Here is a 22,214-nt window from a genome sequence, read left to right as displayed (position 1 = left end):
GCAGCTCCAATACTTTGACAATAATAGCATATTATTTATGATCATTACTTCATTTTCATCTCCTTATAAATTTCATTCAATTTTATTAAAACATAAAATGTCTACTGAGCTTTTTAATATTATTCCAAGTTCACAAATATCTATAAGGATGGATGAAGCTAAATTAAACCTGGTCTGTATGGCTCTGGAATCCTTATTTCAATTACTATACATATTGTGACATAGAGTAAAAACTAGCATTATCTTTCATTAAAATTTGTCTAGACTTTTATTTTAGACAACTGTCTAACTAAAACCTCTTCTACTTTGGTTTAAAATTCGCTCACATTATCTTTTTTATGTTTTGTTTTGGAGTTCCTATCTTGTCTCAGGACAGTCTCTTAGTATTTATTCTGACTTTTTGAATTCCTCTTTTCCCTGGAAAATCTCATCAATTCTGGTATTTTGATAATTGCCTATTTGTTATTGACTTTAAATTCAATTTGAATGTTTTTTAAGAGTTTGGCTGGATTTTTCACCTCTAATATTGCATAGATATTTCAGCATGTATTGAGCTGTTGTAACTCAAATTCTCTCTAGATACAAAGTTTCCCAGTCTGTATGAATGGAGTCAGTAACATCAACCTCTGCCAACTTTCTGTTATCAGAAACCTAAGAATTCTTCCACTTCCTTACCCTTCATCAGCCTGTCTTCTGTCTTCACAAGTACTTCTTAGTTCAAATATTTATTATTTTCACCCAACATTTTACCTTGAGTTACATATTAGTTAATTGATGTTTCTTTACTTCAAATATCACCAAACCGCTTCAAGATAAATCTATATAAAATGAAAAACTGGGAATGCTATATTTTATTGAAGTTTTATCTTCTAGTCTTTGAGGCTAAAGATAGAAGAGCACAATAATCATAATTCAATTAGAAGGCAGACAATATTAATACATAAGTATAGATTAGTGAGTAAGTATTCCCCAAATAGAGGAAATATTAAAGCCCAATACTTGATTATTCAAAAATACAGATAAAATTCATTAATTTCTCACAAACTCGATGAGAGTTAGAAATTGCTAGAATTATCAATATCTGAAAAGCAGTCATTGCAATAGGTTATTTAGACATAGATGGGAAATCACATAAATAAAATAGGTTTACACCTATAATTTTAACAATTTATATAAAATATGAAAATTTCTTGAAAAGGAAAAAACTAAAAGGACCTCATATATCAAATTAGTTAAACTTATAGTTAAAATTTTTTCTCCTAAGAAAACCCCCAGGTCAAATGCTTCACTTATGGTATCTATCAACATATTTAATGAAGATGTAATACTAATTATTCACATACTGTTACAGGTAATAGATGAGGAAGAAACAAATTTCAAATCATTTTTATGAGGTTGCATAGACCCTGATACTAAATTTTGACAACAATATTACAAAAAAGATTTACAGTTTAGTGTTTCTTATTAATACATATGCAAAAGTCTTTAACAAACTGATTGTGAGTTTAATTCAATAAAAACATTGCCTCAAGTCTTAGAAAGACTTTTTTTCTCAGGAACATAATAGTTTTTCATAATCCTAAAACATTTTTCACATTTTAACAGAATATAAGAGAAAAATCATATAATCATCTAACTAGGAACAAACCAAGTAATTGAAGAAATCATCACCCATTCACAACAAATTTGAGAAAAACGTCTTCAGTTCTATAAAGGTTATGTATGTTCAGAAATTTAAAGTTAATATAATGCTTTTTGATAAAAGTCTGATTTTTCCCACAAGTTGGCAAGATATTCACATTTTTCTCTTCCACATTTTTACTAAAAGTTTTTACCAACACAATGTGAAATATAAATTAATTATAATATAGGAAAAATAACAGTAAAATAATTTGTAAGTATACCACATGACTGTTCATTAGGAAGCTATAAAAATTAAAAAGTAGAACTGACAAGTTAATTTAGCAAAATCTCAGGATGGAAGATAATTATGTAGAAATTCATAAGCCAGTAATATTTCTATAATATAGCAGACAATTAATTAGAAAATGGAACTAAAAAATGAATAGCATAAAGCTGAAATTAAGCCTGATTATAAAAGTATCAAATTACTTCAGAATAAAATTAGCAAAATGTTTACAAGACCTCTCTGCTGAAAACTATGAAAGATTGCAAAAAGAAATTAAATATTTCCTGAGTAAATAGAGAATTATAATATATTTATGGACTGGAAAAGTTAATATTTTAATGATATTCTTTCTTCTTACTGATATTCCCAAATAGTTTGTAGAAATTGACAAACTGATCTTAAGTTTATATGGGACTTCAAAAGCTCTCGAATAGCCAAATAATAAAAAATAAAAGCAAATCTCTATGACTTTTCCTACCTAATTTTAAGAGTAAATTTCAAACTCAGCATCAAGGCAGTGTGATATTGGCTTAAGGATAAACTAGAAGATCAGCAAAATAAATAATGATAAAAAAGATAGTTCAAAAATAGTTTCACGGAAAATATTCTGTTGGTTTTCAACAAAAAACATCAAGATAATTTAATGGAGAAGGAAATTTCTTCTCATCAGAACACACATGGAAAAAGTGAGTCTACCTTAAACCAAACAATAATTAATTTGACATGAACTACTGTCAAATAGGGCAAAAAAGTGATTGATTTAGTGGATAAGTTTTAAAATTTCTGCCTATAGAAAGATTTTTTTTTGAAAGACAATGAAATCAGTATTCATTAAGTTAAATTTACATTAAAAGTAAACATAAGGGAGTGATGAGCCTGGAATGTGGGAGGAGAAGAGCTGCTTGGATAGACTCCAGCTTCCTTTAGCACTGCTCCCAGCCTGATCCCTGTAGATCTTTCATACTCACCCTTCTTGTTTGGGCTCTCTGTTGTTAATGAGTATCTGTGATAACTTGCAATATACGTTTTGGAGGAAATGAAAAGTTTGCATCCTGACCTCATTTCCTTCTTTGATTGAACACTAACAGTTCTGGAAATGCTTAGTCAATTGGTTTTCTTTATGTGCAAAATAAAATAAAATGCACGAATAGAAGTAAACATAGTTCAGGTGCGTATTGTTTGCATGAGATATTCGTAAATACCATGTTCTTATTGAAATAAAATGATGGAAAAACTATATTAAAGAAATACTAACTGAAAATTGTTAATGCTTATATTAGTCTTATGAAAAATTGATTTGACATAGAATCAGAAATTTTAAAATGATTTTTCAAATACTTAAAATTAAGAAATGAATAATCTTCTTTCATAGTGGAGTATATTTATTTTTTCATGCAAAACAGTATGAACATTATGTTGGCAAGGATTTTTAAAGAACTTCAACATCAATTAGTAATTTTTAAACAGAAAAGACATAAAGACATAAATTAGACTATTTTAAAATAAGGAATCTTTGGTTAAGAATGGAAAGAAAAATAAATACTGCGAATATTCAAGTTCTCTAAAAATCAATGCAATACCATGTAAGGCAACATGAATATATCATTTTATATTTTTGCATAACAGAATATAAAAGTATACATAGTAATGTACTTCTGCATAACAAAGGGAGAGTGAGAAATCATTTTCACATGTATACAGGAACAAGTATAACTTGTAATAAACCCACTAAAGGACATTTTAGCAGGATATATCTAAAATTTTTCAGTCTGTAGTAATTTAATATTTAAAAATATCTAAAGTAAATAAGCAAGATTATATTAAACATGCATATATAATATTCATTATACTTTTATATTGTTTAGAGTAAGATTAATCAAATTAAGCAACAAGAATAGCCAAAAATTATAAAGTAGATAATAGTTTACAATAATAATGTATACATATAGTAGAAGATGCATCCATTTGGAGTATACTTTCAAAGCTTATTAATGACTTTTTGAAAATGCTCAGATTTAAATGTTCAGTGAAAAATGGCTGTATCATTCTAACTATAATATGGTTTCAGATACATACAAGTATTGTTACACATAGCAAAATAATATAATTTTTATGTATTTTATGAGGAAAAGTCATGGCAAGATTGCTTCCTCAGAAATCACCCACTGGTTTTTGTTTCCCAGAGTGTTGTAGACATTAGGAAATACTGTATATTGGGAGCCCATGCTTTCATTTTCCCAGTAGAAAGTGCAAAGAAGGGGAACCAGTTGCATGGCAAAAGGTGATGTCGATTTTTTTTTTTTTTTTGAGTTGGAGTCTCACTCTGTCGCCCAGACTGGAGTGCAATGGCCACTCCCGGCCACCGCAGCCTTAACCTGCTGGGCTCCAGTAATCCTTCCGCCTCAGCCTTCCAAGTAGCTGGAACTACAGGCGCGCACTACCATGCCCGGCTGATTTTTTGATTTATTGTGGAGATGAGGTCTCGTTGCCCAGGCGGGTCTCGAACCCGTGATGTAGCTTTTGATGTCATCCATCTCCATTGTTATTCTGCACTTTATAATGGTTAGTTAACATGAAATTTCCTTAGTATATTTGATTAGATTTGATGGAAACATTGACCTGTCTGAAATCTGTGACCTATCTGTCTCATGGACAAATTGAAACAGACAAGGCCATAGCAACTAAGATCCAAAGAGAAATCTGGGAAAGAATGGAATTAGAAGTCACAAGTGACATAGAAAGAACAGAAGCCTCTAACATAAGACCAAGTTTAATCAGTATTGATGGCCAGTGAAGCCAGGATGATCTTTGTGTTATGCAGATGAGTATAAAATAGGATAGAAAAAATAAACTAAAAAGTTGACAGTGGTTTACTTTTGTTAAAGGGATTAGACTAAAATTACAACTACAATGAGAACAAATAATTTATTTCTTTTGAATATACATTTAATTGAAGTTTGATGAACAATAAAGCATTCCCCATAGTGACATTAAGATTAGTCAGTTGATATTAAATGCAACAGGTTAGAAAATACTAAGAGGAAAAAAAAAATCCTGTATGTCAGAACCTTATTAATTCTAAGCCATGTTCTTCATTATGCGTTAAATTTCTCTATTTTCAATTAATTTTCTTTATAATTGAAGTGGCGTAAAGATGCCGAACTTTCTCATTGAAATTGTGATGAGGAATATCTAATCAAGCACTTTCTCAATGTCAATTGCATTCTCAATATTAATAATATAAATGGCCTCCATGATGAAACAATTGTCATTTCCCAATTGAGCTTGCTATGTTTCTAATAATCACCACATAAGAACAACTTAAAGAAATTAAGAGCTCATGACAAAAAACTTATCTTTTTTAAATGTTTATCAAAATAAATGGCATCCAATAAAATAAAAATATGATTGATAATATGCACATTATGATTTAAGATTATAGGTATATGCGATTAAATACTATTTATTATGCCAGTGATTCAGAAATTATTTTCCTTAGACTTTCAGTAATTTGCTGACACATTTATTTTTGTTCATAGATAATACATATAGTTAGAGCCCTAATTTCAGGTTTGTGTCCATCTAAATGTTATATAAATTCCTAATGTTATGACTTTGAATATTGATTGCTGTTTTTTTGTTTTGTTTTGTTTTTGAAAGCAGGATTTATTGAGAGGACAGAAAAGCTCCCACAGTGGGAGGGGACCCGAAGGGGTTGCCCCAATTTCTGTTTTTATAACACCAAAGAAAATGCTATTCGAGCTTTATACAAAGCTGTTTTGTTCTCCTTTTTAACAACTGGCTCAGGGATACAGATATAAGTATTCAGTTTATGTTTTATTGCATCTTTTTAATTTTCCTATAAGGTTTCATTAGGGAACCAACCAAAAAATAATTTAAAACTCATCTAGTTTAACTTTACCATCTGTTTTATTTCTATCTTCTATTTCTATCCTCTAGTTAAAACCTTTTTTTTTTTTACAATTATCTTCAACAAGAATGACTTATGCAAACTCACGCTGAAAGAAGGAAAGCTCAAATTAGAATTCCATATGAGTACAGTTTGCATTGGGTTAGGATTAAAAGTTTTTTAAATTTTAGTTGCAACAATAGAAAATCTAATGAGATTCTTTGTCTTTGTTCCTTTCTCCTTTTGTCTGTCTCTTTCTCTCTCTGTCAGACACACACACACGCGCACGCGCACACACACACACACACACACACACACGTGCACACACACAGAAATTTGAAAACTCCCATAATTAAACTTTGCAGGGGAGAGACCAGGTAAGATTTTAACCAGAGATTCAATGGTATCACAGTCCTGGTTTGCTCTCAAATAGCAGCAGTGAAGTCCTTGATGTTCCTGTAAGATCCCAGGCCTATTCCTGCTCCAGGCCTCTATCTTGAATATTTTTACCCAGATTTATTATTTATAGACTTCATTCTGCATAGTTTCCCAAATGTTGCTTTCTCGGTCCTTCCTTAGCAATTCAATGTAAAATTTTAAATACAATCATCTCTAGGTCTCTGTAGAAAGTTGATTTCAGGCCCCTCGTCCACTAAATACAAAATTTCAATGAATACCAGAATAATGGTTGCAGAGCGTTTGCCTATGACATATCTAGATCCTCCTACATACTTTAACTCTAGATTACTTCTAAACCCACTAATACTAAGTAAGTACTAAGCTGTTATATTGTATTGTTAAGAGAATAATGGCAAGGAAAAAAGTCTGTACGTTTTCTTTTTCTTTTTTATTTTAATAGCTTTAGAGGGTACAAGTGGTTTCTGTTACATGGATTTGTTGTATAGTGGCAAAGAAGTCTGGGCTTTAAAAGTGTACCTGCCATCCCTTCCTGTGCAATAGATGACTTGTTATCTCTCCTCCCTTTCCTCCCTCCCCCTTCTGAGTCTCCAGTGTTCACGATGCCATTCTATATATGTTTGCAGATCCTTAGTTAGCTCCCACTTATAAGTAAGAGCATGTGGTGTTTTTTTTCTTTCAATTTCTGTGTTATTTCACTTAGGCAGATGATCTCCAATTCCCTTCAAGATCAAACATCATTTAATATATATATAAATGATGAATTAAAAATATATATGATATAAATGACATATTTTATACATATATATGTATATATTTGACCCACAGTTGATTGAATCCATGAATGTGAAACACGTGGAAGAGGAGGACCAACTATGCTCCCTTCCAGCCCATACATGTTATCTCCTCTTTTTGTGTCTTTTTCTGAACGATTGCCATCTGTTTTTCCTGTCTACAACATAGATCTTCATGTATCTTTTAAATCAACAATCAGACTAGATTAGGCTGAAATGTAAGTTCTATGAAGGTAGATGGCTTAGTTTCTTTCTAAAATTCTAACCTTCTTCCAGAGAAGGCAGTCAAATTGCCTCCAAAGTATATCATGCCAAATGTACTTGGTAGAATCCTATTTGAAATAACATCTTCTAAGCAGGAAGAGCAAAGATTCCATAAAAGGATCAACAGGAGACCTTTTTCTTAGTAATGGGGTGGCCAGAGATAATGTGAACAAGCCTAGAAAGCCAGATTACATTTTAGAGAAATACAGGAAATTTGGGGAAAAGTACAATTGGTGAAAGGAAAAAATGATGTTATGCGCAAGATCCCACTTACATAATGTTTTTATAGAAAAAAAATAAGACTCAGTCAAAGAGATATTAAATAAGCTAAGTATGTTGTTAAGCTGAAAACATTAGTATACACATATATACAGAATTACAAAACCCGAACTTCACAGTATAATGAGCTACTAAAGCTTGAATTAAAAATAAACATTGAGAGCATCTACCAGCCTACAAACTACATTTTAGATAGTAAAAAGTACCTTCAAATTGTTATCTGCAGCCAAATGAACACACCAGGATTTTCATTAGTCATTAGTCCTCAGAAATACTTTCTTCAGGCTTAGAGACTGAATGATTATGCCATAATGTATGCTAGGAACCACAGACATCTCGGGAAAAGAGATGTTGGCATCAGAAACAAGATCTTTGTTGCAACAAATAGTAATTTTACCTCCAGATGATATTTGACCGTGTCTAGAGACACTTGTAATTGTCACAAATAAGAGTTGGGGCTGCTATGGCATTTGACATTAGAGGCCAGTTTTACTGCTAAGTATTCTACAGTACATGGGACAGCCCACCACAACAAAGAAATATTGCGTCCAAAATACCAATATTGCTGTGGTTGAAAAACCTGCCTTAGAGGAAGTTTAGATGGATGGTGAAAAATAGTAAGGCAGAAAGAAAGATAAAATGCTTATGACTTCATGAAAGTCAGAGAACCCAAAACTTACAAATGAACAGCTTTTTTCAGACTATGAGATCCATAGCAATATGAGATAGATTCCAGATTGGGAAATCTTTTTCTGGTTCATATGGGCTCAGCATCTGAGAGTTAGGTGCATATAGTTGACCAAGTTAAATTGTTTTATTCTTATTTTTCTTCCTTTGTTGAAGCAGACTAAGCATTTTCAGTTCAGAAAGACACACACACACACACACACACACACACACACGCACACACACACAGAGAGAGAGAGAGAGAGAGAGAGAGTCTGATCACAAACTCTACTTCTTAATTATTTCTTCTGAAATGCCCACTTTGATTAAATTTGCTTGATTGTTTTTCTCTATTTATTTATATTGTTGTACATTTAAGTGAGAAATTTGGAGTAGTTGTGTTAAGTAGCATGAACTGATGTAATAATGACAGTGAGCTCTCTTTACTTCATTTGTAAGGAAAGGGAAAGAAAGAGACATAATTTCAGATTTATTAAAGAAGAAATAGCTAAATACACGAAACACTGAATTGCTTTGGCATACCTTCAGCAATGCCGTAAGATCAGGATCCATTTCAGCCATCTCCTGATCCATGCTGACACCTCAAAGATCATCATTCCTCATCTCTTCTCTTTCTTTCATGGACCTATTTCTCAATGAATTTTGAAACCAACTTCAATCACTGAATAGTTCATTCTGCTCTTGTTCTGACACTTGGTAGGAAAGTGAACTTATGCCCAAAAGCAGTGCTTGAAAGATACCAGCGTCCTCAGACTAGGGTTTTGCTTTTAGTCTTTTTCATTTTCATATGTTACATTATTTCTTTTTTCAAGCTCTTTGATACATTTTAATCATTTAAACCACTATAATATTTTTAGTAAGCAAACAGCATGTTTTGATGTGGAATATTTGTTCAAAGAACATAAAACAAATCTTTCATAGGATTTCCGTTTAAGCAATTCTCAAATGGTCTTACTGACATAAAATTGTAAGCCACACAAAGTGAATTATTATTTGTAGTGAAACTTACATAGTGTTATCTAGGTTCTCTCGGCTATGCCTTCCTGAGAAGCAGGCAATAATAAAGCAACAGATGTCCCAAATTTAGAAGGATGAATAGAAATTTCCATTATGTGTCAAGGATTTAGTATACAAAAATTTTATGAGTATCTTAATAGTTCTACAACAAAAACAGAAATTCTCGGATATTAGTTATATGTCAATGTCACCTCTGCATACAGGATGTGTACATTATCTTGTTCACAGAGAGCAGTGCTTTGTAACTCCACATGTTTTTTGTTGTTTGACTATAATAATTAGTATCAGTTATATAATAGGAAATGTTTAAGAGGGGTTTCTAATGATAATCCATGTACTTATTATCTTACCCTTTTAAATTTTATTTGACTTTTATACCATTATCTAGTTACAAGAACAAGCACCAAAGGAATTGCAAGTATATATTTTATCTTGCTTAGTTTCAGCAGAACATTTATATTAAATGACAAAGTAAATTAAAACAACTAAAATATAAGAAGTGACAGCTTAATTCATCCAAATTAGTACAATCCATCTGACTGGTTAAAATGCTCATACTTACAGAAAACACATATAAACATTTTAAATGTCGTAGATAAAAAACAAAAAATAAACCACTATGTCTTTACTAATCCAAGGAAAATGAATTTTAAAAAACTTATTAAAAGTTTTTGTTATTTAAAATTTTGCCTGCCATGATTAAGAAGAAACAATTGGTGAAAGTACGAAAAAGGGGGTGTGTGTGTGATTATTTAAGTGAATCTAATTCATATTGTGTTCTCAGTTCTTAAGATGGCAGCTCCTTTATCAAGATGCTTTCTCTGGGGTCAAGTTCATGTCTTTCACTCAGGCTGGAGTGCAGTGCCAGCTTCACCCTCTGGTGCTCTAGCAATCCTTCCATCTCAGCCATCTGAGTAGTTGTGACTACAGGTGTGACTGTCACTCCTAGCTAGATTTTTGGGGAGGGCGAGAGAGATAGATACAAGGTCTTGCTATGTTGCCTAGGCTGGTAGAAACTGCTAGGCTCCTGACTTTGCCTCCCAAAGTGCTGGGATTATAGGAGTGAGCCACCGTACCAGGCCAAAATCCTCATAAACAGGAGTTAGAGAGATGATATATATATGCTAAAGCTAAATGCCTAAAAGGGGATATCATAACTATTTAGGAAATAAACTAGGGCATAACCTGTCTGAACAGTTTCTTGGTGTCCAAAGTATGTTTGGCTGGACAATGGTACCCCAAATTGCCAGTCTTAATGTTCAGAACCTATGAATGTTATCTAACTTGTCAAAAGGGACCTTGCAGATGTGGTGAAGGCGATTATCCTGATGGTTAGATGGATCTGATGTAAACACAAAGTAATACTTACAGAAGGACTTCATTTTGAGTCAGAGGCAGAGAATATGGTGCAATAATGGAGCAGAAATAGGGGCAATGTTCTTTGAAGAGGAAGGAAGAAACTCACAGACAAAAGAACATTGACTACCATTAGAAGTGAAAAAAAGAGAATCAAATTCTCTCCTCAGAGCCTACATAAGCAACTAGTCTTGCTGACATCCTGATTTTAGACAGTGAGACCAATTTCTAATTTCTGACAACCAGAAATAAAAGAGAATAAATATTGTTTTAAGTCACTAAGTTTGCGCTAATTTGTTACAATGGCAATAGCAAACAAATGAATAAAAGCTTTAGTAAAGTTTATATTTAACACAAATGTAAATCTGTTAGTTGAAAATGATTAAAGAAGCTCTTTAACTGAATACATCAGTTTGAATAAGTAGGAGGACAGATTCTCTCCAAAGATGTACATAAAATACAAAGAGAAGGGGAACTAAACTTATTCTTAGTGGTCATGACTTAGCTGAACTTTAGAGCCATCTGAACTAATTGACACAGTGGACTGAGTGTAGGTCAAGAAAAAGAAAAGTCAGAAAAATGAGTGGTTGGTTCTGTATCTCAGAACAAATGGATTCAACATCCATTCATTGGTTGAAATTCTGTATTGCTATGACACGGACGGCATGTTTGGGGATCCATTTGTAAACTACTTAGGGAAGCAGCAGACATGCTCATGAAGTGAGATCTTGTCTTTTAACATCTTGCTCTCTCATTTAAAGTGAGATCTTGTCTTTTAACATCTTACTCACCCATTACTCACTCAGACAGGAAGAGCCCCTGTTAATGCCATATCCTGTGTGTGTAGGTATCTTACTAATTTATCATCCACACCGGGACACAGGTAAGAATGAAATGGCTTTTTATCAGTGACTTGGTTGAAATAATAGGCTTAAAGACTCTGTTTTATTCATGGAGCACTTCTTAATTTACATTCTTCCAAATATGGGCATCTAATCTTTAGATTGGAGTATTTACTGGTGTTATCTTTAACAGTTGCAAAGTAATGTTTTCACCTTGTATTCTTAGACCAACAAAAACATTGATTAAAAAATGAAAATGAGGCAATCCACACTATAAAGTGAGAGTCATATGTAATTTACTAGACTGCCAACATATTCATTGTAGATGTAATCACAGGTAATAAGGAGCCTTACGGGTTAACTAATTTTATTCTTCCTTAATAAGTTGCAGTGAAATCCCTCGTCACATGTCCTTATGGAAAATGTCTCTATATTTCTTTTACAATTCCTTAGGTTTCTCTACCTTCTTATTTGTGCCATGTCTCTAGTAGATCTCATTGACAGAATAGTTATCAAAAATCAAATAGTGGGACTGATTCTCAGGCATATGATGTTGAACAAAATAGACCATGATCTTACCTCATGCTTTATAACAGTCACTCACTGAAATATATATCACATCTTCAACTGCTCAAAGTTCAGGTGAGGAGTGCTTGCTGTCCCAAACTGACAGTAGATGCACACACACACACACTCACACACACACACACACACACACACACACACACACACACACACACGCACATGCACGCACATGCACGCACACACACAGGCACACGGGGATTGGGGGAAGAGAAAGAGAGAGAGAGAGAGAGAGAGAGAGAGATTCACAAATCAATATTTTCTATCTCCTTTCTCAGCTCTTCATAAGCCTATCTAAATCTGGGATCTGACAGAAAATTTCTCACTAGTGAAAATTGCAGACAAATGGATGGCCAAAGCAGAAATCTTTCTAGGTCCTGAAAAAATATGAATGAGTTTTTGTTGCTTGTTACTATTGTATTTTGAATAAGTATATTAACAAATATGAGTCAGTCCTCAATTATCCTAGCTTCTTTTATGAGGACAGACAAATAAATTTACTTTATTGATTATTTGTCAATTACGAAGTTTCCCCAGCCTGGAAGTCACCTGAAGTCTTGTTTATTTTTCCAGTTGCCTTTCACAGAGTTTGCATGACTTGTTTAAGCATTTTGTTTCAACTCACAAAAAATTATTTTGACAATATGCAGATGACAAGGACTCTTTAAAATGAAGTGCAAAGTTTAATTATGCAATTGTACCAGAATGGCTTGCTATGCAGTGTCACCCTGTTAAATTTTCATCCAAAGAAAAATCACTCTTTCCATTTGAATAATGAATATAGAAATCAGAAGATATACATTTCAGTTTTTAAACATTAGCTTCCTCTCTTCTCACTCCACAACATTCTAATTGGTCAAGCATTTATTTTTAATATATATACCTTATCTTTTTAGTAATGATGTCGTAAGTGTCACGCTATCATCCAGGTTGAATAAGCTGAACTTTAAAATGAGCTAAGTAGACCCAGAGAAGAGCATTGTCGCTGAATTCCCTCACTAAAACACATGATATAGAAGGTAGATATAAGAAATATCAGAAAGAGTTATGAAATGCTTAGAATCACTGACAGAGAGAAGAATATAATGATGAATTTTAGTGTTTTAATATAGTAAAACTTGTTATTTTTATGAAGGCCAAGAGTTAAACTGTATCTTAAACCCATACCCAGTAATGAATTGGTCTGTTTGAGAAAAAATTTGTTCAACTCATACTAGATTATCATATTTAAAGTTTTATTAATTTTTATTTCTGTATTATCATTGTAGCATATCTGTTGGTTTTTTTTTTTTTTTTACTTCATGACTAAGAGAATTCTTAGATTGCACATTAAATGTTTCTTATGTAAGAAAATATTCTAATCAATGTTCTGGAAATTTACAAGAATTGAAAATAAACATTTTAATCAGATTTTTAAAGTTAGAAAATTATTTTTGGAAGAGTGCCTCTGTAGGTCTACCATGACTGGGAAAAAAAATCATTTTGTTACAAAAAAGCCAAATAGTTAAAAAAAAATTATAAAAACAAAATCAAAATGAATGTGATGTGTAAGACATTTAAGAAATTTGTATATAAAGAAATATATTAAGGAGTTTATTTGGAAAAATAAATTTAACAGCATATAAGGTAGCTTTGAAAAAGAAATACCAAATGAATAATTGAACTAACAGGTGGAAAAATGAATTATAAGACTCCAATAATTAAGACATTGTGGTATGGGAATTAAAAAAGACATCCTAAAACATAGAAAACCAAATACAAAAATATGTTTAAAGTTATTTCTGAATGCATAAGCTGAGACCACTCAAGTAGAGTTTGATTATTGATAAAATAAGTTTTTTAGAGGTGAAGATTTAGTTAATATACACTTCTACAAATGAAAAAGATACTTACATTTATTGTATGTGTTTAATAAAATAACAAAATGCAAGCTAAAGGATATAAGTAATCAAAAAGTGCTACTGAAACAAGCTTAATTTGTATTTAAATAGATGGTCAATTATTAATCTAACTTTTAAACTATTTCTGAAAATTAAAAAGAGGACATTAGAGACACATTTAGCCTAAGGATATACTCTTCCTAAGATGATAACCTTATCGAATACATCTGTCTATGCCATGAAAAACAGCGTTAATTAGGAAATATAAAATGCTGTGAAAGCAAAATGATGTTTTTAAAGAAATTGAGATATTTTTATTTCATCAGAAAAGAAGACATTTAACTATACCAAAAATGCAGTCAATGTAAGTTATTTTGAAACTAAAGTTATTTGTCTAAGTACTTAAGTAATTGCTTTATTTAATGTTATCCCACTATTGTAAGAAGTTTACATTAGCAATTAGCTGAGGGAAAAAAATAGGTTTTAGTTTTCCACAATCATTTGTTTAATAGAAGAATAAAACAGATAGGTGTTATATAACCTGTAAGAGAAAGAGATGTCAACTACGAAGAGGCAAAGAGTTTTAATATGATTTCAAGTGATCAAGGTAGTTATTTATCTTCTTTTGCAATCCAAGGCAATTAAATTCATTTCTGAAGCAGAATGACATCTGGCATGTAAATCTGTAAAATGTGTGAGAGAAAACCACTAGGATTTGTCTTGGCAATGGCATTTTTAGCCCAGCAACTGAAAGTTGATTTAGGGCTAAACACAGTCATACTGTTTCCATGATTCCTTAAGACTGGCTGCTTCCTTTTGAAAATGAAAGGGTGGCTGGGAATGGTGTAATCCCAGCACTTTGGGAGGCGAAGATGAGCGGATTGCCTGAGCCCATGGGTTCGAGACCAGCCTGGACAACTCACTGAGATCTCATCTCTACAATAAATCAAAAAAGTAGGTGGGCATGGTGGCACACGCCTGTGGTACTTGGGAGGCTACGGTGGAAGTATTGTCTGAGGCCAGTGAGTCGAGGTTGTACTCAGTGTTTCACTGTTCTCCAACCTGGGAGACAAAGTGAGACTGCAACTCGAAAGAAAAAAAGAAAGAAAGAAAGAAAGAAAGAAAGGAAGGAAGGAAGGAAGGAAGGAAGGAAGGAAGGAAGGAAGGAAGGAAGGAAGGAAGGAAAGAAGGAAAGAAGGAAAGAAGGAAAGAAGGAAAGAAGGAAAGAAGGAAAGAAGGAAAGAAAGAAAGAAGAAAATGAAAGGTGACTTCACTCTCTGAAGGTTTAGCCTGCCTTTTCTAATTTTCTTCTAGTTTAAAGCAATGACAAGAGTTAAGCATTAGACACTGTATTTATAAGGTTTGAAAACAAAAGTACTTTAGCGGAAATAAAGATATTCAAGAACAGTGTAACCCTGGAGAATATTACACTTTATCCATATTGATACAAACCACTGACATATAATTATTTTTTAAAAATTATATATTTAAGAATGGAAGAAAATGTCTCTTAAGAGGGGATAAAACACTTTAAGCACTTGTAAATAAAACACTACACACACGCGCGCACACACACACACACACACACACACACACATGTATAAATATAAGTCCCCTACATATGAACCTTCAGGTTGCAACCTATCAAAGATACAAATGTGTGTTTGCATGTCCAATCGTGTATGTTAGTTCACATGTCTGGCATACATTGCCATGTGTGTGCAAGGTACTGTAATGGAAGATTTAAAATGTTTTCAAGCCAGGCTCTGTGGCTCAGCCTGCAATCCCGCGCCTTTGGGAGGCTGAGGTGAGTGGATTGCCTGAGCCCGCGGGTTCGAGACCTGCCTGGGCAGCGAGACCTCATCTCTACAATAAATCAAAAAATCAGCTGGGCGTGGTAGCGCGTGCCATAATTCTGGCTACTGGGAAGGCTGAGGTGGAAGGATCGCCGGAGCCCAGCTGGTCGAGGCTGCGGTGGTCGGGAGCGGCCACTGCACTCCAGTCTGAGCGACAGAATGAAACTCCAACTCAAAAAATAAATAAATATATAAAAATTAAAAGAATAAAATGTTTTCATTTTTTGTATTTACATATGACTCCTGTGAAAAGTATTATAAACCTGTTACAGTACAGTGCTATACAGTCTATTGTGTTACTTGAGCACTTAGGCTAACTTTGTTGGACTTATGAATGTGCTCTTGGAATAGAACTTTTTCATATGTAGGGAACATGCTGTATATACCTGTGTGTGTGTGTGTGTGTGTGTGTGTGTGTGTGTGTGTGTGTGTGTGTGTGTGTACGTGCGCACATGTGCATAATTTTACTTTACTTCCAAATAGTAAAAATATACTTAGACATATTTAAATGGGAGTACTTAACTTGTGGCATCTTGGATTAATTATGTCCTAAAATTTATTACATTTAAGAATTGCGATTTTTTGTTTATTTGTCTTCATTTCCAAGTGATATCTAGGAGAGACAGGTCAGTTCTGTTTTCTCACTCTCTTTGAGCCATCTATGTTTATTAGCAATGTCATTCCCAGAGCAGACTCATAATAAATATATGTTGAATAAAGAAGTGATCCTGCATAATAATGGTTTTATCATATTTTAAAATGGGAAAGTAAAATACTTGTGATGAGTTTTGTAGCAGTTTTCTTGCTGTGATAATATTTTTAAAAACCAAACATAATTCATGAAAATAAATAAAGGAAGATAACGGAGAAAACAGGCATTCTGACCATTAGCAATTGTGCATTCTTATGGGATACCACAAATTGTGACTAAAAAAAGCAGTTATTCAAATAATTATTTTAAATGCTATACATTGCTCCAAAATGAAAATTTCTAATATTTGCTCATTTTCTTGAGTCACTATCATAGAATTAAAAGAGAGAAGGCCTTATTTGTTTCATTTTTGTTATGTTTTATTTTTTGAGGAAAACACCAGCTAATGAATCACTGCTGTCTAAGAAAAAGTTTGTCAATTTACAAGTCATAAATTAAATGTTTTATCCACACTTGAATATTTGTACTATCATTTCAATTTTTTTTTAGGAAATTTAGAAATCAGTTAAATACAGTGTCTTGTGTAAAAGGACAGATATTCAATAATTTATGATCATGTCTTATTCCTTCACCTCCTGCTACAAATCTAAATGTAGAAATGTGCTCTCAAATAGTATTTTTACTGAAAAGGCATCTTAAAAATAATTCATTTTAAGTGCACATGTAAGGCAAAAATAACATATACCTTATCCTTCAGGGATTGAAATGCAGTTATTTTTGGGTGAGGGGTGTGTGTGTGTGTGTGTGTGTGTGTGTGTGTGTGTGTGTCTTAGTAGATTGTTTTTCATCATTATTATACAGTATTATTTGTTTTTATATTATTATTATCAAAGAGTGAAAATTCTTACACATATATGAAGGAGGGGCAGAGAGAGAGATCATTTTTCTATTTTAATCTTTTACTTAATGCTATCTTAAAATCTTTCCTCCTTTGTTAATGGAGACATGGGCATAATGTATGGCATTTGGATCTATAAAATATTCCAATCAAATATCCCAGAGATTGTACCATAATTTATTAAACCAGTCTTCTATTTTTAACAGTTTTCTATTTTTCATTTAAAAAAGTTAGTGATAGCAAATGAAGAAATATCTTTGTGATTTTTAAATTATTTTTTGGTAACTACATTTTTTATTAGAACTTGTACAATTCAGACCAAATAGAAATTTTTATTTCTTATATATTCACTTCTCTACAAAAATTCTGCCTTTCAGACAGTAGGGATATAAGGGTTTACACATAAATGTTTTTTCAGTGTAGAGGAGAGACTCGCTTTCTTTGTTTAATTATTATATTATCTTTGCCACTCCTTTATTTTATCTCTCTTTGAATATCTTTATATATGACTATTAAATTTTTGATTAGTATTCCAAAGTTATCTTGTATTTTATCTTATAATTTCCATCCAAATATATTTGTTCTATTAAGTTTGAAAATGTCTTTGATATACTCTGTTCATTAAGTAATTTTGCTTCTGGTAAATCCATGCTGCCATTGCCCCCCAATTTTAATTTAAAATTCTGTACTTATTATTATTAATAAGTTCTTCTTCTCAGATGTTTCATTCTTTTAATAAAACTCCGATCAAAAAAATATTAATGCTTTTTGTCAAAATTAATGTACTAAAATTACTTTTTCTGGAAACTATATTTCTTGATTGATTAGTGTGGCCACCCTCCTAAACATCTAAGGTTTTAGTTTTACTTGTGGTTAAAAGTTTTCATTACGAAGTAGACTCTTTCCAGAGACATAAATTTTTTAAAAATTGTTGATTTATTGGAAATCCAAAGGTGTTTGGAATGGGAAAGTAATGGGATTAATAATTCAAGCTGCTTGTAGGTCGTTCCTTAGCAGTGCATTCTTTCCTACCTTCCTCATCAGTAAAAGCAAACTTAATGAATACAGCATCATTGGATTTCTGATCCCTTAATATGTGATCTATAGCACTAATTACACTGAATTAGAGTTCATGGAATGATTGTATACACACATTAGATGGTGAACTCAGTGAAGACAAGGATTCTGTCCCCACTAACTTTTTGTCTCTTCTTTGCATAACAGCCGAGAATGGCTGTGTCGAAGTGTTTATCGCTTTTTCAAATTTTATTAGAATGCAATTTTGTCATTGAACTGTTAACAAACATTGTGATTTATGACAAAATGTTAAGAATAATAGAAGACTGCAAAATGTTCTTATATGTTTTCTCAAAATGCTTCAGAATTTTCCGGAAAAGTCAGATTTCCACTGGTCTTCAGAGAACCCAAACAGGCCAATTTTGATACATTGTTTATTACTGTACCATTTTCTGGACAGATAACATATTTAGTTGTTACCCAGCAGAACTGGAAAAATTTAATGCTAATATTATTAATTAAATAATATGTTTACTATTGGTTTTCAAATATTAATTATTTCACAAGAAGTTTGGACTATACTTGAAAATTGGACATTGCTGGATGAAAATTCACTACTGTTTTTTTCAAAAATCATTACATTTTTTTCAAAAATCATTACATTAAACCCAGTATAAGATATTTTATAAATGAGTCAAATATTAGTGCTGTATTAGCGCTAACGTGAGACGCGTACGTGAATAAGCAATGTCAATGCAAGAAAGAGGTACCAGAAAAATAATAAAACAGCAGGTTTATAAGATTACATACTTCAGATTTTTAATAATAACTTCTCTTGCGTGTCAGTCAATTAACACGTGTGCTGGTAATACTTTTATTGGGGAATAGAGAAGAAATGAAAAATAGAGTAAAAGATTGTTAAGCCCTATATACTTACAACCTAAGTATATAGGGCTTAAGTCCTTGGCCCTGTGAGAGCTGAGCTATATGAACTTAAACAATCAAACAAACAAAATCCCTTATCTGAAGTATATTATGGAATATACTTACTTTGGGCAATTTTTAGAAATATAATGAAATAAGTGAGATAATGTTTTTGGATCCATTTGAACAATGGTGAATTTATATATATGGTAAAATTACATACATACATACACATTGAGAAAAGATAGAGGTAAGGTTGTTCTACTGTCACTATTTCATTCCATCAAAATACTTTTCTCAATTTTATATGGCTTCTTAAAACTAGCACATGTTTAAAATGAATATTAATAGAATCTTCAGGAAATATAAACGCTACAATGCTTGGTATAAGCCATCATTTTGTGACACAGTTTCTTTAAGAAATAGAAACTTCTGATGCTTAATGCATCATGAAAAGCAGAATTACTAAAAGCAATCATTATCTTGCCTAAGAAAAGTAGCTTTTAAAATAGGAAATCAACATCTAGAGATGTTTTAAAATCCTCTTCATACTAGCAATCAAAATCAGTTTTCCTTTATAAAATAGAAAAGCCTTAAGGAATGCACCAATGAATATATTTGGCACATGAAATGATAAATCAGTTGGTTGGGGTTATAAAATTGTTATGAATATGTATTTGGTGTCAATCAAATAAATATCACAAAACTTTGGTACTGCAAAATTTGCTGCTTTCTGATGTAACATATACTGACATGTGATACAAGAAATAGATTGCTTTCCTTTTTATAGACAATTTTCTTGATTCTCTTGCTTCTTTTTACTGTTATTGTGACACTACTTCATCATTGTCTTAATTTCAGTGTTTGCTTACCAAAATTATGCATCTCACAAGCTTAGTGAGGTTCAAAGTCAGTTCAAGTTTAGTTTTCTAATATGTGCCAGTTAATTAGTTCACTGTCAACAATAAGATAGATGTTTCCTTCCAAATTCATGTCTCTATTTCCCACCCCGTCACTCTACTCACTATCAAAAAAATAGAGCAAATGCTGAATCGATTTCTTTTTTCAATTTTTATACATAAACTGGGCAGTCAAGTACAGTATAGATAAATACACTGCAGTTTTCGTGTATATTTTATTATAGTTATATTTTTATTGTCTTTAATATTTTATTATAGTTATATTTTTATTGTCTTTATTAGTATATAAAAATCTATTGTTTGCTGGAATTAATGTGTTTTTTATTTTTATAGAAATATAAGCTATATATATTCTAAGATAAGAAATAATTTAATACATTTGATAAATATTCCAAATTTGAAACAATCTTCAGCAAATGAGTTTAGTCTCACTTCTATAGATTTTTTATATTAGACAGTATGCCCTATATATCTTAAATAAGTTTCAAGTGATAGAAAAATAATAATAATTTGAACAGGACCATGGTATCTTATTATGTTAACCTTATTGAATCACAAGGCAAAGAATATTACATAGACATTTTAAGATGAACATGGCAAAAGATGGTAAGATAGACAAGATAGAGAAACAGAAGGCACAAGCCAAGAAAGGTATGAAAGTTGGGTCCCATCAACTTTCCTATAATGAATGATTTTAGAAATTAACTGTTTGTTTTGTACAAATATATACTAAAAACCATTTCAAGAAGATATTTACCATTTTTTATTACTTCCTTTTTCTAGTATGTATGCACCCCAAGGAGCACAAAACATCCATGTTGGTTCGTAAGGAATATTTACTTAATTCATCAGTACTCCAGCGACTGTGGAGACACTTGCCATGATATTTGCCAAGGTAAAGTTCCTTCTCAGTTTGAATATCTGTTGCAATTGGGATTTAGAGGTCATGAATTTATTGAAAACATTTCACATCTGCTTAAATGACTTCAAAATGTACTAGATAAATGTTTATTCACTAATAAAAGTATTTTATATCCCCAAACAACATAAAATAATAATAAAATTAATTCTCATACCCTGATTTGTTATTTTAAGTGATGTTCAATACTAGCTACATTCTAGAAAGTATGCTTGGTGCAAGATATATAAGGGTGAAGAAAACTAGAACTATACCCTTCTCTCATGGATCTGTTGTTGAAGGGAACAAGTTGGAGAAATACCAAAATAAATATATAATTCCATTTCAAATCAATCAATTTTATGGAAACAAGTAGCATTCCATAAATGCTTATAAGCAAGTAACTATGTTTAGGGAAAAGACAAAGAGCAATTGGGAGATTAATTGGCAGGTCAGAAAAGGTTTCCACGAGAAAATGAACCTTGAAGAGAGATGTAGAGAATGACCTCAGCAGAGAAGTTGGAGAAGAAATGATTCTGGATCCTTTGAAGGCCTGATTGGAACCTTGGGAAAAGAGTAATAAGGTCTGGGTGGGAGTAATGTCAGAACTAAGGTGCCAGGCTAAATACTTTGATTTTTATTTTTTTAAAAATAGAATATTGCAGTAGAGTTTGAAGTATTAAAAAAACATTTAAAGAAAGTGGAGGGCAAACTTCTCGGGTCCCCTCCCACTGGGAGCTTTTCTGTCCTCTTAATAAACCCACTTTCCTCAAAAAAAAAAGAAAGAAAAAAAGCAGAGGATAGATTAAAGAGGAGTAAAAAGGTAGGAGGTTGGTTGGAGTCATAATATGAGGTGACAAAAACTTAAAATAATGAAAGTTCTTGTTTATGGATTGGAAATACAAGACAAGTGTTAGAGGTGTCTACAAGATTCCTACTTTTTGGGCTTAAACACTTGAAATAAATGTATTCCAACACACACACAAACGCGCATGTGCACAAGTGCGCACACACACACACACACACACACACACACACAATACATAATTGTTTTAATGAATGTTAATTTGTATCTCATAATCCATCTTGATGGGCACAATTTTCTGTTCTTT

The 22,214-nt window shown here is 32.1% G+C and overlaps 1 protein-coding gene across 1 annotated transcript in view; it reads left to right on the top strand.

Moving 5' to 3' along the window:
- The window catches only part of LOC103251060 (protein eyes shut homolog), a gene marked incomplete at its 3' end in the record, with an annotated part of 157,413 nt that extends 136,266 nt beyond the window's left edge, over positions 1 to 21,147 (top strand). Inside the window, exon 6 of the mRNA XM_008049669.1 lies at positions 20,988 to 21,147. Within this exon, the coding sequence (XP_008047860.1) occupies positions 20,988 to 21,147 (160 nt within the window). The remainder of the gene's footprint in view (positions 1 to 20,987) is intronic.
- Between the last annotated feature and the right edge of the window lie 1,067 nt (positions 21,148 to 22,214).

This window comes from Carlito syrichta, unplaced genomic scaffold (genome assembly GCF_000164805.1).
Source record: "Carlito syrichta isolate Samal-C Ts95f unplaced genomic scaffold, Tarsius_syrichta-2.0.1 Scaffold55673, whole genome shotgun sequence".
NCBI classification, from domain to species: Eukaryota; Metazoa; Chordata; class Mammalia; order Primates; family Tarsiidae; genus Carlito; species Carlito syrichta.
This window is presented reverse-complemented; position numbering and strand designations above follow the sequence as displayed.